A 27757-nucleotide genomic window follows, 5' to 3' on the forward strand; every position below is an offset into this window, starting at 1 on the left:
CCAGTGTCCTGGGCTCCATCGCGCTTTTCATCTGTTGGGTCCTTTTGTGGAGGAGCTGGATCCAATTGAGAGGTGCCTTGTGGAAACTCAGTGCTTTCACTGTCAGATAAACCCTCTGAGCTGACGCAAACTTTCCGACTGCTGTCCAGCAGTGACTTTCCAAAGAACGCTTCCTGTCAGATATGGAAGGTTAAGAAAAAAATCTCGGCTAACCTACAAAGCATCACGGAAAGTAAAATTTCAGTGTAAAGACAAAATTTTTAAATGTAGATATACTTTACAACAACTATAAATGACCTACCTTAGGCTCTATCATACTCATTTTATTTTTGAGGATAATTCAATATCCACATACAAACAAGTCCTTGCTGAAATAAAGTGGTAAAATACCAGGATTGTTGTCTTTTTAAAAGTATGGCATCACACATGGCCACAATGCTTTGACCTTTCCCACTCCACTGCATCTATTGGCCTCATTCTGGAAGCATACCTCAGTTCACTTGGAAGAAGGCTGCAGCAGATTTGGAGAGTTGATAATCAGAGAGTTAAATACAAGACTTTAAGGAGGCTTGTTTATGCCATATCATATGTTTTGCATATGTTGATTGAACAACAATAGAGAGAGGAACACCCTATCAAAAAGAAAGGTGATGTCACATTCTTCCTCAATATTCAAACTCCACATCCAAAAGTTGGAAGTTAACAAAAGGTCAAAGAATGAACATTAACATCAACTTCGAATAATTGTTAGGGCACTCATCGCAACCTGCTTCTTGAACAGTTCATAAAGCACTGCAATGTCACAAGAAAGCCATATCTCTTGGTTTACGTGTTCACAAAATACTTGCTAGTGACTTATCAGGAGAACAATGGCACTTAATTGACGGTTTTATGGGTTTAATTAATGCTTTATCACTAAATAATGGTGATATTTGATCTAAAAATTTGATCTAAATATTTGATCTTTCAATGCAACAGAAAATGAAACATTGAAAGAAACTCAAAAGATACTTGTTCAAACAAAATTCCAATGAGCTCCAATATTCCCAAAAAACTGTGGATCCTGGAAAAAATGCTTTTTCCCAAGAACAAATCTATGAGTTGGTCCAATGAATTTCCAAGCTGAAGAGAAATTATATTACATCTGATATTTGATAGATTTATAAACATCCTTCAAAAGAAAGTGTTAAATTTGGACTGAAAACAATTTGGTCTGAGACTTGCGCAATACAGTTTCATCGAAGAGGCGGGTACAATTACAACATTTAGACAGGTACAGGGATAGGAAAGGGTGAGAGGTATATTGGCCAAGCACAGGCAAATGGAACTACCTGAAATGGGAAACTTGTACCAGCATGGATGTGTTGGACTGAAGGGCCAGTTTCTGTGCTGCACGACTCCAATATACACTGCACCTCGTCTAACGAATACCATAATATTATGACGAGCTTGAAAAATACTTTCAAAATGTGTGGGAGAATTTTTGTAAGTTGAGTTACTCGTAACCTAGGGAGCCTCTGTAGTCTAGAGGTTCAGATGAAGTAAATGCTCAGATTTAATGCAACAAGGAACACAACTCAAGAACATGGTTACCTCGGACCATTCATCGCATTCAAACATGCCACAGCAAGACGGTCAGTTTCTGCCATAATTCGAGGAAAACTAAAAAGGACTTTGGATAATTAATTATTTTCTCATAGTGGCCCTTGCACAAGACAGTAGACAACAAGAATGATTTCGAGAGGGATCGCAAGACAAAGGATGACAATTCTGAGATCAATTCAGTGGCAGAGATCATGACTAAAAAAAAACAGGAATAACTAAAATTATGTTGCATAATGCAAGCCAAAAGTAAACTCTGGTTCTACAAAATAGGAAAACAACCAAAATAAAAAGGTTACTTTAAGTTAAAAGCAAAAGTTGCAAGAGGAATCATAAAAAAAGCAACACAAATGCATTCTCCTTCATGCTTCACAATAAAACTGCACAGTTAAAAATAAAATAACCAAAACATGCAATTTCACTGAATTTTAATTTTAAAATAGCCTTCTTTCTTATTGTGCTGGGACAAGCAGCAAGGGTGAAAACTGAGAAATACTTCCAGAACAAAACTTGCATGTTGCAGTGCTTCTTCCCATGAGAATAGGACAGACTGACTGGTATGGTTGCACCAAAAGTTAAAACATTCTGTCTTTGCGATTTTTCCATTTTGAGTGGGGGAAAAAAAACTACTTATCTGTATGTGGAGGCTGAATTCATGAAAAATTGCTCTACCCTGATTTCTTACAATATCATCTCCAATACATCAGCTTAAATGGCATCAAAGTACAAAACTCAAAAGATAAAAGGTACATAGCATCCGGTTTTGGAAAAAACTGATTTTGTCACATACACTCCTTAACAGTTATCCCAATAACTAACAAAATAGAAAATGGACCATATACCATCAATAACATGTACTCAAATCAACTAATCAAGACTTTAGTAATAGAACCTCCCAAACCCACCACTTCTATTAGCTAAAATGACAAGAGTGGCAGGTACATGAGAACATCCCCGAAATCACACATCCTGATTTGGACACATACAGATGTACCTTCTTTGTTGCTGCGTCAAGATCATGGAACTCCCGATTTAAAAGTACATTGGAAATATGCTTACCACGAGCATTGCAGTTCAAAACAACAACTCACCAGTACTTCAAGGGCAATTTCAGACCAGCAACCCTCAAACTCAGGAATAAAAAACTCTGAAATCCTTTAACCAGCAGAGTGCAGATTAATATTAGAATAGAGGTGCCAAGTGGAATGACTCATTCTTTCACCTACCTTTTCAACTTTGGCCCTCACCTCATTCACTCTGTTTACCTTCTCCATGCACACAAACTACATGAATTCCTCCAAACAAGGTGGCTGGAGAATTTACTCATGAAACTCTCAGTCATCGGTAAATATGGGCAGCAAAAGACCAGAATTAACTTTTCCTTGTCCATATTCAAACTTAACTTGGAGTTAAACAGTGGGGATTAACTTTTGACCAGAAATGCTGTCAAGAGAAATTGTTGTCAAGAAGTACTATTAAAATGATTAAAAGACAAATCATAAAAAAAGGAATTGCATTTTATATCACAGCTGAATCACCAGCTTTAACCAATGACTCATCTGACCCTAGTGCCTCAACAAAGGGGTAGTAGATGAAATACAATTCTGTTGCAGCCTGGCCCAACTAATCCTGCTGCAATATGGTCTCGTTAGTGTAATTCTTTTGTGGTGCAACCAGTTTGAAACAACAATGCTTTGATGAAACTCGTTTCTCAGTGGTAAATGGATTAAAAAGTCTCTTTTTTAAAAGTTATTACAAGAACAATTCTGCATGCAAACCATAAAACATTTCCTGGAGGTATGGAAATATTAACACAAAGCTGTACTAAAGCTGTTGAAATACAATTAATTAGCATCAAAGATAGTAAACTTACAACAGTAACCACAAAAAGCTTCTAAATTAAACAATCGTAATCCAAATATTCATTAAACATCATTACTCTTGTAAACCACCCAAGTCATCTCAAACCCGTGTTAGGATCTTGGTGCACACAGATTAACCAATGCATTTGTCAACACATGTCAGAAAATTTCAGTTATCCATTGTATGTTAAGTGCTTTGAGACATTTGAGACACATGATTATAGAACAACTAATGTTAACACTTCTGAAAAGTCTCAGAATTTGGGGAGTGAATGAGGGAGATAAATGTTTTAAAGATAACATAGTATATACAAGACTCAATTAAATAAAAATGTACAAGTCATGTAACTGCTGAGTTTTATCCTTTTAGGTCCAAAGTAACCAGAGTAGTAAATCAATTCATGATATGTATTAATAGTTATAACTGGAACAATGTCCCTTTTTAAAGCTGATTATTTTTGACAGAACTAGAATTAGGCACCTTTACAAATGCTGGAGTTTTGTCTTCAAACTCATAACTGAGTAAAGTAAAACAAGCACCATTATTTTCACCGAAGTGTAGCAAATACTTCTGCATTATCTCTTTGACAATGATTTCCTGTTTGACTAATCCCCTCAATTAAGAATATTTGGATGAAAAGACTTCGGAAAGCAGAGCAGCAACATGTCTTGGCCACCCCATATTCCCGCCCCCCCCCCCCACCCCCCAATAAAGAGACTGACCTTATCTCCATACTTTGTGCCCAGAAAAGACTTATTTTTATGTAACATATCAGACCCAGTTTGGGCCAGTAGGAAAGATACCTGCCACGCTGCGCCATTGCAACCGGCCGGGGCCCCACTTTGCGCCATCGCAACCGGCCGGGGCCCCACCTTGCGCCATCGCAACCGGCCGGGGCCCCACCTTGCGCCATCGCAACCGGCCGGGGCCCCACCTTGCGCCATCGCAACCGGCCGGGGCCCCACCTTGCGCCATCGCAACCGGCCGGGGCCCCACCTTGCGCCATCGCAACCGGCCGGGGCCCCACCTTGCGCCATCGCAACCGGCCGGGGCCCCACCTTGCGCCATCGCAACCGGCCGGGGCCCCACTTTGCGCCATAGCAACCGGCCGGGGCCCCACTTTGCGCCATCGCAATCGGCCGGGGCCCCACTTTGCGCCATCGCAATCGGCCGGGGCCCCACTTTGCGCCACCGCAACCGGCCGGGGCCCCACTTTGCACCATCGCAACCGGCCGGGGCCCCACCGCAACCGATCGGGGCCCCACTTTGCGCCATCGCAACCGATCGGGGCCCCACTTTGCGCCATTGCAACCGATCGGGGCCCCACTTTGCGTCATTGCAATGCAATTGGTCTGCCCCACGCCACTGGTCCGACCTCCCTTTGGTCCAAAGCAATGAAGCAGACTTCCTTTGCACCACTTTTGCACCAAGAGAGCTGACCAGTTACCCTGCGCATAAACACAACAGGCCATGCCTTTTTTGCAATGGTGAAAATGATTTGATCATTTTGTCTTGACAGAAATTTTGAAAACACCAAAAGGTTTTAAGAAATGCATTTTGGTAATTTCCACTTTCATTTCTTAACAACAGAAAACACGCAACGAAAAATGTAGTGAAGAGTAACCAATATCCACAAGAATAGAAGACAGTACATTTAGATCTGCTTATCGTTGTTACATTACTAGTTCGATTTAAAACTGAAGCCATTATACACTGATGAGTCACTGGGGTAAAGCCAAAATTGGAAAATTATACCATGACCCTATATTTGAGTAGTTATAAAAACGAATGAGGTGTATAATCACAGTTTCAGTTTACAATCTTAAAAAAAACCCACAAATACATACTTTTTACTCATTAACCTGTAATAATGATATTGGAAGTTAATTTTTCTGGATCATCTTCCATGATGCACACAGAACAAACAGACATCTGCTTCCAATCTATAAAGTACTCAATACCTCAAAACTGCCATAAAATGAAACAATTATACCCGTAGTCGCTACAACTCAAGCATCAAATCATAGCTCTAAGTTACTTAACTGAAATTCTGCTTTCCAAGTAGATTATCAACTGCTCTTCGCATTTTAGGTATGGTGTGTGTATGCTATCTAATGTGAAAATGACAATATTGTTCTGAAAAGATTTTGCTCCTAAAGAATACAAAACTCTAAACAGAATACAAAAATCCAATCTTCAGTAAGCTGCTGTGTAAGAAAAAACACACCGACATTCGTACATGTTAAACTTGCAGTTCAATGCCACCTTTTATGAGAAACCATGCAAGCATCACTTGAAATAAAGCACTCTTGATGGCAACAGTAACAGTGGAAGAAACTAACAAAGACCAGATTACCATCTCAAATATTACATTGTTCACGGAGATTATCCTTCACCTGAATAATTCCACCTGATGGCCGGTTAAAAAAGAGGACTATGCTACCTGGATTATAGTTCATGGCTTTGAAAATAAATCAAAAATTTATGAAAATCAGTAGCAATAGAAGCAAAAAAAATTGCAAATGCAATTAACCCTAGCATCCCTCATGTTTGAATTCTGTACACTTTCATCCAAATACCTGTAAACAATCAATTACAATTCAGAAAACAAATCACATCCACAACATTTTATGAAGAATGATAAAGGATGCAGAAATGCTAACGTGGTCCTTAAAAGATTTAGTGACCAAATGCATCAATTCTGCAAGAAAAAAAAATCACTTAGCTACAAACTTGGCATTCATGGCAACCTAGTCTTCAAGACCTTTTTATCTTATAAACAGTATTAGAGTTGCACAATTACCTAAGTGCACAGCGAGATGCCAGTACCTGCAAATATGCTGGAAAGGAATCCTCCAACTTGCTTTTCTTTCGACGCTGCCGTTTCTTTGCTTTCTCACTTACATCTGGTCCGACCACAGGTATATCACTGGCACTCTCAGTTGGAAGTTCTATCGGAATACCTGAACGAATCAAAAGTAAAAAGATTCCATACAAGTTGAGATTCTTAAAACAACTTCTATCATGATGAGGATTAAGGAAGCTCACTTATGTGCTCTTAAACAGTGCAAAAGAGCTTTATCAAGAGTGAGAGTCATTATGGATACTAATTCTAGATTAATGGGAGCCATTCATGCCTATCGTAAAATTGCGATACAACTGAACATTAAATAACATCTGAAAGTCGATGTAAAAGGTCAATGTTCTCAGTCTAAATTAAATTATAAATTGGTTATACTCATTTTAAACAGCAGTTTTAAGATTCCTTCATGGTTCAATTAGACCATGGAAGGTAATGCTACAACATTAACTGTTGTAGCAATTTGCATCACTTCCAGATCAAGGGTTGGATGCAATTTGCACTAACAATGCAGTGCTATCAAATGGGTCTCTTTTCACGATTTGTCATAAATTTCCTGTGGGGACGGACATCAAACCAGGAATTCCCTCCATTTACCTCAGAAGCTTTGAAATATTTCTGAGATTGAAATAGGGCTCTAGATCCAGAAACATGCATAACCCCAGCACTGACCAGTATGTGTTTTCCTAAAATATAGTGTAATTGTTACAGATTATGGGGAATGAGAACAGAGATCCTTACAAGATTAAAGGGTTTATTTTTATAAAATTGAAGGCTTCTTTCCCCTCTTTGCAATAAATCACAATGAGGAAAACTTTCCACCCTTAGGGGCAAAATAAATCAGTGTACAAAAACCTGTCTTAGAACATTGGCTAAACACAGAGAATATGAGATTTTAAAAGAGGAAAAAACATTTGCAAACAACTACAACGAATACAAACTCGCCTTCTTCTTTGTTGGTCTCCATATTTAGACAGTCAATGGATATTGCAGGCTGTGCCCCAGAGACTTTATTTAAATTCTTCATCCGCGACTGCCTCTGACGGACCATAAATCCACCAATTCCTAAAATAAAAATCAAAAGTGTGCTTGTTCTCTCGGTTATACCATTACTTTCCCTTTCACAATTCACCTGTGTGCTTCAGCTCCTTCAATCAAGATATGATGCTGCAGGCTAAAGGCATTCACAACAAAAATCAAAAATGTACATAGATCACTTTGTTCAAGCTGAAGTCATGGCACATACTGTCCGTCTTCTTTGATTTAATTATCGCCTATTCTGTCACCGCAGCAAGAAACCATACCAAATGTGGCATTCTGAACTGAATGCAAGTATTGCAAGGTTAAATTAAAAGCATTCAAGGAAAAAAAAACAAATGCTGAATTATTCAACCTTGCAGATTTTGTCTGTTTAGAGCAGTGGTTTTCAAACTGTCCCCTTAAACAATCCCAATGCCATAAATTCTCTGTGATTAATAAGAGATTACTTAAGGTGGTATGTGGGTAGATAGAAAAAGTTTGAAAACCACTGTTTTAATTGTACGTAACTGATTCATTATGTGCACGGTTTCAGAACTCCAAAGGAAATGGGCCATTGACAATTTTTCTCAAGCAAAATATTTCAGGGCCGAGAGCAGTGATTCTCAACCTCTCTTCCCACTCGCCTACCACCTTAAGCAATCCTTTACTAATCACGGAGCACTTATGGTATAGGGGCAGTTTGAAAACCACTGGTTGAGAGGAACAATGGCCTACTGAAGATTAGTTGGGCCTTCCGAGATAAGAAATAGAAGCCTCAAAAATAATGCAAGCGATCAACTGGACACTAATTATTTGAATAAGCTTTTCAACCTGCTTGTAGAAAAATCAAATTTAAAAACCTTTTTGCACCAAATATTTCACTGACCAGGTCGGTATGGCTTCCTCTTCCTCTTTTTCCCTTCCTCAGTTTCCTCACTTGTTTTTCCAGGATTGTTTACTGGACACACATCATGTTCCTGGCAGACAGGTGCATCAGGTTTTATGTCACATTCCCCTGATTCCATGGCAACTTTAATAAAATAAGAATACAACTGTAAATTACATTCAGTGCAAAAGAAAAAAAATCAAAATTTACAATGTGAATTGCATAGATATACAACTCCTCTTAATTGTTTTCCTCACTCCACAAAATCCCTGGTATCCGGCACCTATGGGGATTGGTAGATGAAGGATAAGTGAATTTCCTGGTTCCATGAATGGAGAACAAACTGGGAGGTGCGCCAATATTAAACCCGTATATTTTACCCTTTTTTTCTCCTCGATTTTTAATGCCGGTTGCTTGAGGCTGCTGATTGCTTGAATTCCGGATAACGTAGATTTTACTGCATTTATCAAAATTTTCATCCATATCTCCAATGTGTGATAGTGCCAGTGATCAGGACCATGGCTGGAATCCCACGCTCTCTGTAAGAAGTTTGTACACTCTCCCCGTGTCTGCGTGGGTTTTCCCCAGGGGCTCCGGTTTCCTCCCACCATTCAAAGCATAGGTTAATTGGGTGGCTTGGACTAGTGGGCTGAAATGGTCTGATACCGTGCTGTATGTCTAAATTTAATGCCAATCTATTCCAATCTAAACTACTGTAAAAAATAATATTCAATTACAAATGTTAATACTTACATTAATAATAGCAAACACAATGCAATCCTGAAATTCCATTATAAGGTCTATCACTCTTTTCCACACTTAATCCTTCAGATATCTTACACAAAATAACTGAAATCTTTTTTTTAAATGAAATTTATACACTAAATTTGTTTATTTGTGAATAATTTTATATTTTTTTAAACTTGGCCTTGGCTTCTTCCAAAAGGGTGGATTTGGAGTTGATGTTTTTGTCTAGAGGTATGACGTTGCAAGGCCAATTTGGATTCTGCCATCTGAAAATCTTCAAAGGATCTAATTTCCCAAGTGAACTATGCTCGAACAATAACTGGAAAACCTCCAATTTTAAAGAATTGCAGGCAATTTCATCATTTCTCTGGATTGGTGTTACAGAAAAGACTACGCTTCCTTGACGCTTTGTCTAATGCTGTTTAATTTTGCAAGATTTATAGAAGCATACAATTACATCTTTGCCCCCATTAATTATACAAGTACATAAACAATCATGAAATATCAGTTAGTTTCAAAAAACAAAGTGCACAGAAATATTGTGCATTACCAACTAATCTGTCAGCTTTTGTTTCCTAGGTTTATAGACATTGCACCGGAATAAGACTTATGAACAAAATAAGTTCAAATATGATGAAAAACAGCATGCTTTTCACCACACTTGTACAATCTCTTTCTCACCTTTTTCCTCCTCCCCATCACCTTCTTCTTTCTTTATTTCTATCGAAGAACCATCTATACTGACCAACATTGGCTCACAGCATGGAGTTGAAGGTTTATTCTTTAGTTTTGGCTTTGGTCCTTTTTTGTGTGGCGGCGAAAGTACCATACTTCGGAACTGTGACATTCCTGATTCTGTCAGCCACACCCCATCTTGACTATAAAACCGTGGTTCTAAAAACGAATAAATCAAATCTAAAATAAATTTAGTATACTATAGAAACAAACAGTGTGAATATGAACCCTTCAAATCAATTACGTGCTCACCTGGATCCTTCACTTTCATGACAGGTGTAACCACAGGGGATTCACTTCGAACTGTAAATACAAATAAAGTTAGAAGCCCTCATGGCAAATGTCAAAAACAAAGTTGAAATCTCAAAATAGCCTTGATATGTCAGTAATTCAAATAGCTTCGAAACTCGCTTACTACAGTGAACTATCTTTTAAGATAGAACACAAGAGAGGACAACTAATCCTTCCCATTAAGAATTAAAATATTTAACATTTAAATTTTGTGGTGCAACGTTCATTGAATAGCTCAGACCACAATGAGTTACAGAACAAGGCAATTGACTATTCTGGCCATGAGATTGAAGAGAGCAAATTAAAATACGATATGTACACTAAAAAGCACTTCAGAACTGCAATCCAATTCTCATCTCCAAAGTAAAAGATTGTCACTACATTGCTCAAAGTGCTGGTTGTGGCTAACACTGTCACTCACCAATTGGTCGAACAACAAATGGCTCACATGCAGTACAATCAAACCCCTCATCCGCCGCTTGCTCCACTTCATCTTCTGTGAAAAGATTTTCACAAATTGCATGGACCCACCTGCAAGTGATAATTCCAATATATGAAAACATAATTTGGGGAAGATTTTTTTTTACTCAATTTTAATTTTTGAAAAAAATTTGGACATGTAGTATGATAACAGCCCCTTCCATCCCACGAGCCTGTGTCGCCCACTGACACCCAATTGACCTACATCCCTGTACATTTTTGAAGGGTGGGAGAAAACGAGAACCCCTGGGGAAAACCCATGAAAACATGGGGAGAACATACAGATTCAAACCTCGCTCCCGATCGCTCGTGCTGTAACAGTGTTGCACTAACTGCATTGCCCTGTTTGATGTTTGAGTTACAGTAACCCCTTTAAATCTTCCCATTATTCTTAACATTTAAAATAAGGGCTGATCAGCCATTTTGGTCACTCAAAGTCTGTTAAAGTTCTACATTTTGAACCCAGTGCTGGGAATAATTTGACCACAAGTCAGCTTCAATGACCAACAATACAAACAAATTGAAACTACCATGCTTGATTATATTCAGCATTCTGGTCTTTTCTCACACAAACACACTGCCCAATCATGTAAATAAAGTGAAAAGGTACCAATAAATCCTGTCATTGCCAGGCATGGTGCCATTCATTCAAAACAGCACATTTCAACCCCCCCTCCCCCCCACCACCCCTCCAAAAAAACCATAAAGGACTATTGAAAATGACAACTTCCTGCATAAATTTTGCCACTATATTACACAAAACCAATGGAAATTACCTAATATAATGATTTTAATGTGCACAAAAGTGCACATTAACAAAAGTACTTTATATATTTGCGTTTTATCATAAACAAATTAAATACTTCAAGCACTTTACATCATGGACAATGTATAACTTGGTTTATAAAGCTAATGGTACAGATATCTCTGGCCTACCGATCACAATGGTGACACTGGATGAGAAGGTCCTCTTCTTCATAGTCTTCATTGCAGCTTGGACAAGTCACAAGGCTGCCACAAGGTGCACAGTGAGTATAGTTATTCTGCCATTCACAATGAAAACCTGGTGTTGTAGCACCACATTGTGTACAGCACACACACCTACAAGAAAAGACATGAAGTTGGGCTTTCATCTTTCCTTAAGATACAGGAAGTTATACATAGAAAAAGCTGGAAGTACAAATATTAATTTCAATTAATATTCTTTGCATATTTCTGTTCAGCCATTATTTTGGACAAGCTTCAGTCAGTGTTTTTTTGAAAATATTTTCCCCAGCATCGATAAGGATGTTAATTAACTTTGAACACAGTTGACTTAAGGGTAGGATGGGGGAAAAAGGATGGTGGTGACAAATGTTGCTGAGTTAACCATATTTTGGAAAATATAACTTCAAATTCAATTTCCTTTTCACGATCACACACAATTGAATTGTGCACTCACCACTTGCATTTCCAGCCACCCTTTGGCACAGTCTGTAAAGGTGGATCCAGGCAGTATGTATGGTAACTTATATCACAATCATCACACAACAATAAACGTGCAGGATCAGAAGCCTTGCCACATGCTTCACACACAATACATTCCAAGCAACGCCATCCTTTCTTCAACATTACTTTTGTGATCTGCAAGACAAACACAATATTTCAGATAACATTATGATAACTGTGAAGAGTCAGTCTCTGTCACAAAATAATGTAAAATTTATGATAAAAGTGGGACATCAAAACTCCATTGATCCAGAACACTCAGAATATTGGCAACAGTGAACTAGCAGATTTTCAGGACAAATGGATGTTATTTGGTATCAATATTCTCCAACACACTTTTAATTCACTATTTTTTCAACAAGTTATTATGTTGGAATGACAAGCCTTCCAGTAAACCTGGGAAATTTAAAGAAGGAGCTGGAACTGGGGTCCAGTGACTGAGAGAGCGCATGGGAACCAAGGCCCAGTGAGCCAAATGCCACATCGTGAAGATTTCCGATCCAGTTGGATAGTGGAATATCAGTTTTATTGTCTTACTCTCTAAGTTTTCTTGAAACACGCCAGGAAACATTTACCCCGCACTCTCTACTGAACAAAAAAAGATAAATATCTACATAAGCAACTTTCCTGTCATTTGACATGGTGCACAAAGGAGTTCCTCATTTTCCAAACAGGCAAACAGAACTTTGAATGCAAAAATCTGTTTCGTTCCCTTCTGTCAATGGATGCAAACATTCAAGCAGTTTTATTTTAAATAAATAAGTTTGGTTTATTTGCTATTCATAACAAAAATCCTGGAATCAAAACTTGAAGCTCAGTAGACCCAATGATTTCCATTGCTGCTATTTAAGGATTGTAATTTTGCTTATGCGTTCTTGGAATATGAAAATTTCTCTGGCCAAATGGTGCTTATATAGGTTTGTGCTATAAATCAATACATGTTGTACAGCTGCACCGGTACTTGTTAAGTAAGGGTGTCAAAGGTTATGGGGAGAAGGCAGAATGGGGTTGAAAGGAAAAACACATCCAAATGGTAGAGCAGACCAGATGAGCAAATTGGCAATTCTGCTGCTACGTTTTATGGTCTTACATGGTATCAGTCATAAACTAGTGGTCTATTCCATAGTGCAATCAATTGTGCGCGCAAAAAGCAAACAACTCTGCATTCATCCATCCAAATGTTCAATAACATTTATGACTACAAATTAGGACATCACTTCCTTTTCCCTCTTCATACCTTACTATTGACACAATACGGATGATAGCATTGTCCACACTGAGAACAGGCCAACAGTTGTCCTTCTATTCCTCGTCCAAAGCTTCCACATACCACGCACATATCCTGAAAAATAACAAAGCATGACAAGTCATCCATGATCATTTCCTCTCACCACATACACATATTTACTATTCTGTAAATACATTACTGAATTTGATTGGTCATCTAGGAATTGTGTCATTTATTGCCATGTGTACCGAGATAACAGAAAATTTGTGGTAGCCAAACTAAAGCCCAACCTTGAGTTCAACAGAAGGTACCAAGTGTAGCATTACAGAAAAAAAGTTCAGTTAAAATAGTACAAGTCAACGGCGTAGCTAAAGGGGGGGGGCTGAGCAAATTTTTCAAAAGTGGTGCCTTCAGCCCGGCAGTGCCCACGGCCCTTTTGCAACCGCACATTTTTGAACTGTGAGACCACGGCATCTGCTGTAGATGTCATGGTCTCACAGTTCAAAAACAGGCGCCGCTGATCTGCCCAGCCTCAGCTCGATGATCAGGGTCCCCCTCAGCGCCAGGAACATCTGCTCCAGGTGTCCCATGCTCAGGTCAGTCTCTGAGATGACCAGCGTGGAGAGGCCTGCATAATCTGCCAAAGCACCTCCAGATCATCCAGCACATTGTCTGAGAAACCCAGGAAGGTGCTGCTTGCCGCCACCACCACTCCGTACATGGAGCACAGTTGGCTCCAGCCCAGGAGAAGGTATCGTGGGCTTGGTGCGGGCCATGGAGGAAAGGGTGTTCTCCCGCAGACTGAGCATAACCAGGCCAGGCAGATGGTTGAATCAGATGAGCTGAATGACCCCGATGTGGTTGTGTTGGAAGTCAAGGTGGGAAAGGTTCCTCAGGATGTGGAAAGTCCACGAGTAGAGTTCCCCCAGCAGATTGCAGCTGAGGTTCAAGATTAGGAGTCCTTCCAGGCCAGAGAAGGAGCCCTGCTCCACCACGCTGATGCAGTTGGACACAAATGTGAAGATCTTCAAGGAAGCAAGGTGCGCAAACACCCCGGGCGGAGGGAAAAGAAGAACCCATGAGAAAGGTCCAGGATCAGGACAGAACTCTCCGCCAGGCCACTGAAGGTCCAGTTGTTCGGATCTGGCAAGTTACTGTGTGACACTCCGATAGGCAGGCTGTGCATCTTTCAGAGCTCCTAACTCCGAAACCTTCCCTGTGCGTCCCCTTGGCCAACCGTACTCCGAACTATGCCCTGTGTGTCCCCTCAGCCTTCCTTTCAAAGGAGAGCGGGGGTGGTAAAAAGATTGTCTAGGAGAGGGCAGGGGCAGAGCAGGAAGGGGAGAGGAGGACAGTGGCAGGGAGGGGACGGGAGGGGTTGGAGAAAGGAGGGCAGCATGGAGACTTTGAGCGCAGGTTGCAAAACGAGTATGCGTGCGCGCACACGTACAGCTGTGGTCATGGCGCATTTTTTTATGTGCTCTGGTTCCCCCAATGTTAAAACCTGGCTACGCCACTGGTACAAGGGCAGCATCATTTTACCATTTAAGAGGCTGATTCAATCGAGGTTGATCGTGTTTACAACAAGAATGCAAAATTACAAGAGTTCTCAGTGGAAAGAAAGATTACTAACTATGGTATGACTGTGCATATTATAATAATGCATACAGGTAGAAGATGGAGTTATGAATACACCAAGGTTCAATGCTGAATGCAACTTGGAGATCAAACAAAAATCTTCAATCAACCTAAGACTTCAAAACACATTACAATTAAATTAATAAGCATTCATGATATAAAAAATCCTCTCCATCAATTCCTGGTAAAATATTCAATGTGCAGAAACCCAGCTCCAACAACCCTGCTTTCCTTGGAAACCAATGCAACTGAAAGATTAAAATAATTAGAAAATTGGATTCTAAATTGGCTTAGTGTTGGGAGGCAAAGGGTGGTGTTGGAGAGTTACTTTAGTGATTGGAAGTCTAGTGGTATACCACAGGAAATGGTACTGGGACCTTTACTATTTATTATATCCATGAATGATTTGGATATGAATGTGGGAAGAATGCCAGTAAGTTGATAGATGACATGAAAATTGTTTATAAGATGTTCTTAAGTTACGGAAGTTATTGATGAGTTCATAAAATGGGCAATGCAATGGCAGATGTAATTTCACCCTGACAAATGTGAGGTGAAATAAAAACACAAAATGCTGGAAAAACTCAGGTTAGGTAGTGTGTGTGGAAAATTATACAATTAAATGTTTCAGCAAATCTGAAAGAGAGAAATGTTAATCTTGGTTGCACAGCAGATGGTTGGGGGGGGGGGGGGGGGGGGAAAGAAACGTACAAACAGGTGGCTGGTAAGCTTCTTTGTGTTCCTGATTTTGTCAAGTCTAGGTATATGTGCCAAATAGTGTCCACAAACGCGAGGTCAATTAATAATTAAACTCTCAGAACAAGAATAAACTCCAGAGGGTTGTTAACTCAGCCTGCAACATCACAGGCACCAGACTTCACTCCATCGAGGACATCTACAGGAGGCGGTGTCTTAAGAAAGCAGCCATTATCCTCGAAGATCCCCCACCACCCAGGCCATGCCCTCTTCACTCTGGTACCATCGGGGGAAAAGGTACAGGAGCCCAAAGACGAGCACTCAGCAGCACAAGGACAGCTTCTTCCCCACTGTCATCAGATTCCTGAATAATCAATGAACACCAGACACTGCCTTACTTTTGGTGCACTATTTTTTTTTAAATTTTATTTATTCGTTCAAAAAACAAATAGTATATGACATATACAACAATTAACCATAAGCATTATTTTTTTATATATAGGAAAAAAAAGAAAAGAACCCCCCCCCCCTTCAGCCAACTCTCCTAAGGAGAGCCATAAAGAAAGAAAAAAAAATTAAAGAAAAATTAAATATACATATTAAGATCTAATCAATATAAATTGAAATGTAAATATTCTGAATATAACAACCACTTATTAATTAAAAAATTATAATTATCACATGAAACATATGTAATTTTTTCCATTATTAAACAATATTTCATCTCATTCTGCCATCTATTAATATCAATCATATTTGTATCTTTCCACGTACTAGCAATACATTTTTTCGCTACGGATAAAGCTAAATATACAAAAGCAATCTGGAACTTATCTAATCCCAAGCCTTTCAGAGGTTGCAAAATACCCAATAAAAATACTGTTGGATCTAAAACTATTTTAATCTTATACAGGTATTCTTAAAACAAATGAATTTTCTTCCAAAAAGATTGTATATGTATACATGACCAAACAGCATGAAAAAAAAGTTCCAACTGTATTACCACATCTAAAACACAAATCTGATTCATGAAAACCATACTTTTTAAATTTTTCAGGTGTTAAGTATAATTGATGTAAAAAATTATAGTTAATCATTGCATAACGTGCATTTATCAATCTAGTTACACTATCATAACAGATATCTAACTAATCATCTTCGGAAAAAATAAAACCAGTATCCACTTCCCATTTACTTTTAGATCTATCCCAACCCTTTTTATCCATACCATCCTGTAATATTTGATGCATAGATGAAATATAACCCTTCTCTGGTACCTTCATAAGTCTCAAATTTAGTCATTTCAGGTAAAATCGTATCTCTACCAAACATACGTTTTACCAAAGATCGAATTTGATAATAGAGAAACAAAGAGTTCTTATCAATACCAAAACTGTCCCTCATCTGATTAAAAGATAAAAATTTACCCTCTTTAAAACAATCTCACCTTTAAATCTCCAATGCAATAAACTTCGATTATGTATTGAAAAAGAAATAAGTTGATTATTATACAACAGAGTCAAAGCCGATAATTTACCCCTAGAGCCTATCATTTTATTTTTCTTTATCCATAACTTCATTAAATGTTTTAGTATAGGCACATTATATTGTTGTAACAAATTTATATTCCATCTAAACAAAAATTGATGTATTTCAAATTCAGAAATACTTGCCATCTCAATTTTGGCCCAACTAGGAGGCCGTACCAAATCCATCAATGAACTAATAAATTTAAGTTGGGCTGCTTCATAATAATTTTGAAAATGTGGTAAATGTAATCAATCCCCCTAACTCATATTTCCAAGTTAATTTATTCAAAGCTACTCTCGAAAATTTACCCCTCCATAAAACTCCCTAACCATTTTATTCAAGTCTCGAAAAAAAAATATTATCAAGTAAATACGGAATAGATTGAAACAAATATTGATATTGTATATGCGGAAAAATATTCATCTTAATTGTATTTATCCTACCCAATAAATTAATAGGCAAATCTTTCCATTTAACCAAATCAGTTTTAATTTTTTTGTATTAACGGAACATAATTTAATTTATATAAAGATTGATAATTAAATACCCAAATATTTAATTCGATCAGTCCATTTCATATTAATAATATTCTTATAAACTGAATAATCTCCTTCACATACTGGTAATATTTCACTTTTTTCCCCAATTAACTTGATATCCAGAAAGACATCCATATTGTGTTAAACACTCCTTAAAGTACAAAAGTGACTGAGCTGGGTTTGTTAAATACACCAATACATCATCAGCAAATAAATTAATTTTATACTCCTCATCTAAAACTTTCATACCTTGTATCTGTGTATTTTGTCTTATCAGCTGTGCTAAAGGTTCAATCACTAACTCAAACAAAGCTGGTGATAAAGGACAACCTTGACGAGTTGATCGACTCAATTTAAAAGATTGCGAAATCAAACCATTCGTCAATACTCTAGCTACCGGTTTACTATATAGAGCCCTAATCCAACCAATAAAGAAAGGACCAAACTTAAATTTCTCCAAAACTTTAAACAAAAAATTCCATTCAACTCTATCAAATGTTTTTTCTGCATCTAAAGATATCACCATCGGGTGATCTGAAGATTGTCGAAATCTATTAATCAAACTAATCACGCGCAAAATAAGCAGATCTATTCTTTATAAAACCTGTTTGATGCATATGAATCAACTTAGGTAAAAATTTAGCCAATCTATTCGCTAATATTTTAGGTATTATTTAATAATCTACATTTAACAACAAAACTGGTCTAGATGAAGATACTTTCATAGGATCTCTATCTTTTTTTGGGATTACTGTAATTAAAGCACTAGAACAAGACTCAGGTGATTCATAATGTTCTCCAACTTAATATTTTTCTTTTTTTTCTTTCTTTGGCTTGGCTTCGCGGACGAAGATTTATGGAGGGGGTATCCCCAAACACTGTAGATAAATCATCATTAAAAATTTTATAAAATTCAACCGAAAATCCATCATCACCAGGCGATTTACCATTCGGCATTTCCATCATAGCCATTTTAATTTCTGAATCAGTAAATGGTTCTTCTAATTCCTGTATATCTGCATCCTCTAATATCGGCAAATTCAACTGTGATTAAAAAAAAGATCAATCGATCCATTTTCTTATTTTCCTTCAGATGTATATAACTTTTTATAAAATGAACAAAATTCATCATTAATCTCACGAGGTTTATAAGTAATAAGAGAATTCCGTCTAACAGCATTAATAGTCCTCGAAATCTGTTCTTTCTTTAATTGCCACGCCAATACCTTATGTGCTTTCTCTCCCCATTCATAATACCGTTGTTTAGTCCTATTAATCACACATTCAAATTGATAAGATTGCAAAGTATTATATTCCAATTTCAACCTAGATAATTCTATTTTCTGATCTTCTGTAGCATCTTTCTGGAATTCCTTTTCTAACTCAATCTGTTTCTCTAATTCAAGACTCTGATTTAATCGATTCTTTTTTATTTTAGAAGTATAACTAATTATTTGTCCTCTCAAATAAGCTTTCATAGCATCCCATAATACAAGCTTACTTTGAACAGAATTAGAATTTTCTTTCAAAAAAAATTAATTTGTTTTTACAAAAAAATCAATAAATTCCATATTTTTTTCACAACATTGTATTAAACCTCCAACGATAGGCCACTTGAATTTTCTCAGAAGTTGCATATGTAAAATATAACAAAGAATGATCTGAAATCACCCTACTTTTATATTCCACTTGTTGTATTTTCCTTTGTAAATGTGCCGATACTAAAAAGTCAATCCTTGAAAACGATTAATGTCAGATGAATAAAAGGAGAAATCTTTCTCTGTCGGATTAAGACGTCTCCAAATATCTACTAAATTAAAATCTTTCATCAATGCTTGAACCTGAACTGCCATCTTAGATTTCTTAACTTTCTTCAGAGATTTATCTAATAAAGGTTCCAAAACACAATTAAAATCACCACCAACTAAAATATTATCATTAGCCTGACCCAAACATAAAAATACATCTGAAATAAATATTTCATCATCTGCATTTGGGGCATAAATATTAAGTAAAGTCCAAAATTCACTAAAAATCTTACAATTCAGTTTAAGAATACATCCTGCCTTTTCCTCCATTGATTGTAATTCAAAAGATAAATTTTTATGTATCAAGATTGCTATGCCTTTCGCCCTAGAATTAAATGAAGAATATACATGCCCAACCCAGTCCCTCTTTAATTTCATACTTTCCTTCACATTCAAATGTGTTTCTTGCAAAAAAGCAATATCAATTTTCATTTTCTTAACTATTTTTTTTAAATAGTAATGTCGTAAGATGGTTATAATCTGAATGTTTGCCCTGTGACGCTGCTGCAAAACACCAAATTTCATGACTTGTTCATGACAATAAATTCTGATTGGACCCAAACTTTCACCAAATGGACTGAACATCTTTTGATTGTACATGCAGACAAAAGCATGCATAGAAGAGTATTTGCGTTGGCAACGATGGAACCAGCCAGAATGTTCTCCATGGTACACTTGTAGAAATTTACGAGTCTTTGGTGATATACCGAATCTCCTCAAACTCCTCACAAAGACTAGCCGCTGGCGAGGCCTTCTTCGTGATTGCATCGACATAGTGTCTGCAGGACAGAGCCTCAGAGATGTTGATATCCAGGAATTTGAAGTTCTTGATCCTCTCCACAACTGAGCCTTTGAGGAGGCTCCTGACTTCCTCCTGAAGTCCACAATCATCTCCTTGGTTTTACTAACGTTGAGGGCAAGGTTCTTGTTGTGACACCACTCAACGACCCAATCTCTCTCCCTCCTGAACACTTCCTGATTGCCGCTTGTGATTCTGTCGCCAACCATGGTATCATCAGCAAATTTGTAGACAGCATTGGAATTGTGCCTGGCCCACACAGTCGTGGGTGTAGAGCAGTGGGCTAAGCACGCAACCTTCAAGTGCACCTGTGTTGAACGTCAGCGAGATGTTGTTTCCAATTTGTCCTGACTGTGGTCTTCCAATGAGGAAGTCAAGGATATAATTGCAGAGGTGGATGCAGAGGTCCAGGGTTTGGAGCTTCTTGACCAGCACTGAGGGGATGATGGTGTTGAAGGCTGAGCTGTAAACTATGAAGAGCAGCCATAAGTATGGGTTACTGTTTTGGAGGTGTTCCAGAGCTGAGTGGAGTGCTAGCGATATTCTATCTGCTGCAGAGTGATTGTAACGATAGGCGAATTGCAGTGGGTCCAGTCCTTTACTTAGATATGTATTAATTGTGGCCATGACCAACTTATCAAAGCATTTCATCATAGGAGATCTTAGTGCTATTGGGAGATCGTGGTTGAGGTAGCTCATACTACTCTTCTTGGATGATTGGTCCTTTTGAAGAAGGTGGTAACCTCTGACTCAAGCAATGAATTGTTTGCTGCCATCTAATTGCTACCACTCTGAACAGTTTGAGATGTGCCAATCATTGGTGTTCTTGATGATCAAAATCATTACTGTCAAGTGCACATCACAACAATGGCTTAATCAGATCCTTGAGAGGACTGAATCTTGCATCCATGACAGAAGCTCAAATATGAAGGGCCATGTTTCTATGACAAACTTAATGTGCACTTGAAATTTAGAACAAAAAATGTATTCTTTGTTCTTTCTGAGCACAAAACTGAAAAGAGAAAGTGTAGGTTGATGTGGCTGCTAACAAATTCCTCAATATCCAAATCAACAAATAGGATATCCCTGGTTTGTTGTATTGAAATAATACCTTAAGAGATCATCTCTAACAATCTAACACCATTGGTCTTCTCAGAAACACGATTACCACCTTCTGCTTCTTAGCCCATAACTCATGATTTAGAAGTGCACACAAAAACCCTGGGAATGTCCATCGACAATACAACCCATAAAGCTTCTTCTCTCTTGCTAAAACTAACGATCAGTTACCTAGATTAGAAATTGTGCAAGGCATTAAACATTCTGAGAACAAGATGCCAGAATCTCCAAAAAGTTTATATTAAAACAAAATCAAAATTTTTGTTCATAACTATGGGTGCACTTAAGAGGAGTACCAATCTTCAGGGGCCTGTTCATTTTTGGGTCACATCAGGCAACATCATCCTGAGAATGAAATATCCTACCTGCAGGAGGATAAATTTGTCATCAGTGGAGAAGAGGACCACTGTGTTGTGCATCGTGTCATCATCTTCATCATCATCTTTACTTGGAGATGTATCTACTCCTGTCGACTAAGGCAGGAAACAAACAGTTCAGCACCAGAAATTTCCCATTAAATATTTTGTTTCAATGACGTCCACAGTTCAATTCACTGAATTTCTTTTCGGGTCGTGAATTAGTCGGAGAAAGAAAATCTGAATTTGAGAGGATAAAATTTTCACACGTATGATCAACCTCAGGGAGATGCGAACATCTCACCAGAATGCAGGGTACCTGCTGCAACAGCATTACAGTCATGTCTGTGCATTCTGGGCTCAATTTTTCGTCAGAAATCAGAGCAAACTTTTATTATAAATAGACATACTTGAAAGATTATATACTTTTAAAAGATTTTAGACGTACAGCACAGTTCCAGGCCCTTTCAGCCCACGAGCTCGTGCCATCCAAATGGCCTACAACCCCTGGTATATTTTCAAGGGTGGGAGGAAACTGGAGCACCTGGAGGAAACCCACGTACACACGGGGAGAATGTACAAACTCCTTAAAGATAGCATCAGATTTGAACCCCAGTCCCAATTGCTGGTGCTCTAACAGCATTGCACTATCCGCTACTAACAGTGTTGCCCAATTACACCCGACTGACCTACAATCCCCTTACATTTTGAATGGTGGGGAAAAAACCGGAGCACCCAGTGAAAACCCATGCTGAGACGGGGAGAACTTACAAAATAATTGCAGACAGCGCCAAATTAGAACCACTGGCACTGTAGCAGCTTTGCACTAACCGCTACGCTAACCCTGCTGTCCTTGGATCATCTTTAAATTCAACATTAAGCATTGCTCTACTGTATCCCAAGCCATTCATTTCTTACCCCCAGAGACTCCAAGATTCCAGACACAGACTTCAAGCGTGATCGCCCTCGTCCTCGTCCAACATGACCACCACGTGGTCGTTTTTTACCTGGAAAACTGTTACATCGACCCTGTTGAAGCAAAATAATTATTTGCAAAGTATTAATTAAAAAGCCATCATTTCCATTCAATTTAAAAATAAATATTAATTATGTACACAGGATTACTTCATGCAAACTGAGAGGAGACATTATATCGAATATAGCAAGGTCCCGCAGGTGCATAAAAATGGACTTGCAACTATTTAAGTAGGAAAGCAGGACAATTTTTCAAAATGATTGGCACACCAACGACAATGGTAATGAAGTGGGTTGAGAGGTGACACTAGAAAGGTAGAACAAATTTTATTAACACTCACAAACATAATAATCCTGCACCTATGTTATTGCTTGGTGCCAGCGGAGACAGAAAGCCAGATAATGCCAAAAGATGGAAAACAGATACAAGATCTTGCTTGATAAACTGATATAATTTGTACAACAGAAAAGGCCAGAAAATTAGTGTGGAGGCTCATAAGAATCAAGAATTTTGATGTGAACAAGGAAAGGCAACTTCCTTTGATTCAGCAACGCTGCAGTGAAAAGCTAACTTAGAAATGGCACAAAGAATGAATGATGAGGTTTTTAAAAGGAAAATAAAAATCATTTGAAGCAAGGCAGTTAGGGATTATTAAGGATTGTTCCAACAGTGAATCAACAGGTTGAAGCTATTTCCCTCCACCCTGCAAACTTCATAAAGAGTGCTTGATGCACAAACACGCCTTGTTAGCTGATCTAAATTGGTTTCAATGAGCCCAAGTTTGAGGGGAGGAAAATATTGCACATGCACTCACATGCCCACACATTTAATCACCTTCATTTGCAATAATTTCCCCAAGTCATCAAGCTTGCTCGCATTTAAAACAACCATTTTCGCCCACCCTCACCTGTTTGACTCGAGGCCGGCCTGGTGAGAAACGTCTCTTCATAACTGCAGGTTTGCCAGATTCACCCTTCATCATACCAGTGTCAGCTGGCAAGGAATCTTCGGTTTCTGTTAGACGGAGGTCTGAACTTGATTTTTCAGCCTCATCTTCCACCCTTGGAGAAATATCATCTGTTGCCGTCATACAAACCTCCATTGTAACCAAGCCTGCATCGCGATCCAAAGTATTTGAAAAATCTGGTTCCAAGCAGGTACTATTTGAGTCAGTTTGACTTTGATTTGACATTTCCTCCACAATCTCAGATTTAATGAGCATGTGACAGGCAGGGTCTGAACTTACAACATCCTGGACTTCCATCTGAGTATCTTGTTCAGTTTTCAGCCTATTTCCTTCAGTTATAACCTCCATAGGAGTCACATCTTCATTCATGACCATCTCAGCAGGACCTCCCTTGGTCTCCATTCCATCAGAGACCATATCAGAAACTTCACCTCTATCCACAGAGGTGCAAGATGAATCAGCAGGAGTAGAAGAGGATTCAGTTCTATCATTCTGGAGTTTGCCAGTGTCCTGCTTAACCAAAACAAAGGTGGCATCATCCAACTGTGTTTCTCCTGAAACACTGACAGGATCCATCAGGTCAGGGTCTGTGGCAAGGTGATTGGCTTTTGCCTTGTGTGGAATGGAACTATTGGGACTAGCATCAATGTCTGTGTGAATGCAAGTCTCTTCCTGGTCTAACAAAGAAACTGAGGTTTCCATTTTTGTTTCCTTTGTCTGTGAGAAGTCTTCTTGTTGGTCTGTCGTATCTGAACTTAAGTGTCCACTGAATTCTTTTTCTGCAGAAGACTGCACTGAACTTTTAATGCTCTCAGATTGTGGACTCTCTGTCCCAGTTTCAGAAGACTTATAAATCTCGGTGTTATGAAATGAACAAAATCCCTCAGTGGGCTTCTCACGTTCAACATCTTTTTCTGCAATTGAGACACCAACTCCATTTTCCTCCAAAGAAACAAGAGAATGAGATTCCATCTGCTCCATGATGTTAACTTGTGCTATTTGTGGTTTTTGATTTTCCTGTTCCACGTTATACCCTGTATTGATAGAATCTAACAAAGCAAAATATAAATTTGCACAGTATTAATATGGTTACTTTTGCTATCCAGTACCAATAGTATTGACCTTCTGTTTCTTTCATGAAATTCTTGGTGTGCCATCTAAATACTGAGTTTTATACATTGATAAATTAAGTTGAAGAACAGAGGAGCTCTTGAAATCATTGGAGTCTGAGCACATAGTGCAGTAGAGTTATTTGGTCTGATGCCGAAATATTTACAACTTGCAACTTGCATGAGGTGGCATAATGTTATAAAACATTTCACAATACGCTTCAGTTGCAATGCTCACTGGCATTTCAGCGAGGCACAGCTGAAAAGTCATTCATTCCTTTTTGTGATAAAAGTGATTTACCTCACATTGTCTTTAATGGTGAAAAATGAAGGTTAAAAAAAAATCACACCAGGATACAAGTTCAGTCGAAAGCAGCATTTGATGCTGCACAAAAGAAATTTGGCCAATATTTTTTAAATAGATTCCCTGTTGCCCTTCAACTAAATGTTAAATATCCAATGACTAATGTAAACAGTAGCGAGATTGTCTCAGCTAAAGTGATGCTCAACATTTCTCACTCCATTAAATTTAAATTTAGTCATACAGCCTGGTAACAGGCCCTTCTGGCCCACAAGCCCGTGCCTGCCCCGATATGTTTTGAAGGGTGGGAGGAAACTACAGCCCCAGGGAAAACCTAGGCAGACACGGGGAGAACATAGAAACTCCTTACAGACAGCATGGAATTTGAACCCCGGTCCCAATCGCTGGCATTTTAACAGCATTGTGCTAACCGCTATGCTAACCGTGCCACCCATGAACCAAAAATGCGTTATCTGTCTCGTTTCTTTTCTAGGGCATTGTTTTTACAGAATAGTAGCTGAATTCACCAAGATAATGGTAACTTGCAAATAAAAGAGGCAGTTCATTGTATAATCCACCCAAGGCACGCTGTGGATCTCTTGTTGCACGACTTTCACAGATCGATTAGTGGCAGCACTCAATAGGAGTAACAAAAAATAAAGATGGTCTAGATCTGAGTGGTCCAGGAGACCGACCAGAAGACCAGATTCTGAAGACATCCAAATGGCAGATGTGAATTTGGTTAAGGATGGGAGTAATGACTGCAAAATGTAACAGTCCTATAGAATGCCAAAGTGATGGAGCTGTCTGAAGTAAAGTAAAACATTAATGCACACAATCTGATGACAGCTCCAAAGAAATCTTATATACAAAAGATTGTACATTTTCAATATGGTCCATAAAAAAAGTTTACAAAGGTGTCTCCAGTGGCACATATGTGGATAGAGAATTCTGATCTTCCCAACCATCCCCTTCCTTATTTGTTCAGCAACAAGGGATGCATTTCTTTCATATAGTCAGCACATAAATTCTCTGTGCTGACCAACTTTTCAGTTCCTCCTCAACTATTTTTATCTAATCGAAATCCTCTGCCTTTGCCATGATTTCAGCATCTCTTTTGTGAAGAATACCTTTTTTCTGTAATACCTCTTCTCTCCAGACCCGACAAGATGATTTCTCATTTGATCCTACATTGGTTTAACCTTCCCATTAATACCTTTTTAAAAAGTACACATTTCTAAGAGATGCTCATATTCCCTTTGATGTTATCTGCTTTCTTATCCCCTCACCACTCATTTTTCAGATAAACTCTCCTCTGCTCACTCTTTACTGTTTGATTCTCTAATTATGAGCCAAGCACAGACCATCACCTTCTTGCTCAGCTCCCGAGATGATTGAAGAAAAGCACACGACTAAAAAAGTCAGACAAATTTGGCAACAGATACTCAACTCAAAATGGTGGAAGAGCATCTGCCGATTTAACTCAGAATTAGGATTAGACTCCACACACACACAAAGTTTTGTTTTCTCCAAATTCAAGGTAGTATATCTGAACGCTTTAATTCGCACTGTACTCTGCTTTTCCCAGTAAGGGTCATATTCTAAAATCAGTCCCAAGTGGTCTGAATGGTTAAAAAAAAAATAGCAGGGTAGAGGAGGACAATGTTAGGATGGTGGGGAGAGGGAAAGAAGAGAGAAGGGAGAAAAACCACAAGCAGCCTCCATCCTCTACCAGTGATGCACCATTTTATTTTCTTCATTGCACCTTCATGTTTTTGAGTATGGCAGACCAGTGCAATCTAGATTATTGTAGCTTGTCAAGAACTAAGATAGTACAGATATTTTGACCAAGATATTGAACTTGTTTGATCTTCTGTATTCACTTGTACAAAAGAATGTGAAAAATAACAGCTAAAACAACCTGAGTTTAAAAGCAGATTTCTCACCTGCCTCCTTGTGCAAACAGTCTTCAGTCATACATTCACTCATCAATTGCTCTTCTGGTTTCAAATCCTTTTGCTGCCGTTCAGTCAACGCAGTTTTTTCTTTCATTTTCTCTGCTCAACAGAAAACAATATCTTTCAGATCGTTTGAAATAATGTTAAATGTCCTCAGAGACTTCAGGAGCAGGTCTTTGGATTGAGACATTATTGCAAGAATGGCGCAGCTTTGAAAAGCGTGAATTTGCAATACACAACCCATGATCAGTTCAATCCTCACATCCTGATCCAAGCAATATTACTTGAGAGGATATGAAAAAGTTCTCATGACATCTGCAATGCTTCACTTGTTAGCTCAAAATGGCAAGCAAAGCAGACTGCCATCCAGTCTGCTGCAATATACTGTGCGTAGAGATGGGAAGAACTTATTAATTCAAAACAAAACATAGACTGAACCCCTCCAAGTATTTCATAAATCAATGAAGTGACATTTTTTTTAAAAATTGACTAGTAAATTTCAAATGGCCTTTACAAATGAACAGATCACAGTACAAAACAGTAAGCTCCACTTAAGATTCACAATGCTTTACTTTGCAATTATGGTATCACAAATACCAGCCAGCTAAATGAGTATTGAAAATTATATTCTGAAAAAAAGATGCAAGTGCAAGCTATGTACTAAATGCCAAATAATCAGAAAACGCAGCAGCTGAATGACCAGATAATAAGATTAACCATTTGCAGATTGAATTACCACTACAGAATCATACCTACTTATA

The 27757-nt window shown here is 38.3% G+C and overlaps 1 protein-coding gene across 1 annotated transcript in view; it reads right to left on the reverse strand.

Annotated features, from left to right (window-relative positions):
* Nucleotides 1-27757, reverse strand: part of kmt2d (lysine (K)-specific methyltransferase 2D) — a 211852-nt gene that overhangs the window by 127683 nt on the left and 56412 nt on the right. Inside the window, exons 12-25 of the mRNA XM_069904938.1 lie at nucleotides 26985-27095; nucleotides 23569-24677; nucleotides 22604-22714; nucleotides 21695-21802; nucleotides 13210-13314; nucleotides 11926-12107; nucleotides 11421-11585; nucleotides 10426-10535; nucleotides 9966-10016; nucleotides 9660-9872; nucleotides 8232-8375; nucleotides 7271-7390; nucleotides 6295-6428; nucleotides 2-173 (exon numbers count right to left, since the gene is read on the reverse strand). Coding sequence (XP_069761039.1) covers nucleotides 2-173; nucleotides 6295-6428; nucleotides 7271-7390; nucleotides 8232-8375; nucleotides 9660-9872; nucleotides 9966-10016; nucleotides 10426-10535; nucleotides 11421-11585; nucleotides 11926-12107; nucleotides 13210-13314; nucleotides 21695-21802; nucleotides 22604-22714; nucleotides 23569-24677; nucleotides 26985-27095 — 2835 coding nt within the window. The remainder of the gene's footprint in view (nucleotide 1; nucleotides 174-6294; nucleotides 6429-7270; nucleotides 7391-8231; nucleotides 8376-9659; nucleotides 9873-9965; nucleotides 10017-10425; nucleotides 10536-11420; nucleotides 11586-11925; nucleotides 12108-13209; nucleotides 13315-21694; nucleotides 21803-22603; nucleotides 22715-23568; nucleotides 24678-26984; nucleotides 27096-27757) is intronic.

The sequence above is a fragment of the Narcine bancroftii genome, chromosome 12 (genome assembly GCF_036971445.1).
Source record: "Narcine bancroftii isolate sNarBan1 chromosome 12, sNarBan1.hap1, whole genome shotgun sequence".
NCBI lineage: Eukaryota > Metazoa > Chordata > Chondrichthyes > Torpediniformes > Narcinidae > Narcine > Narcine bancroftii.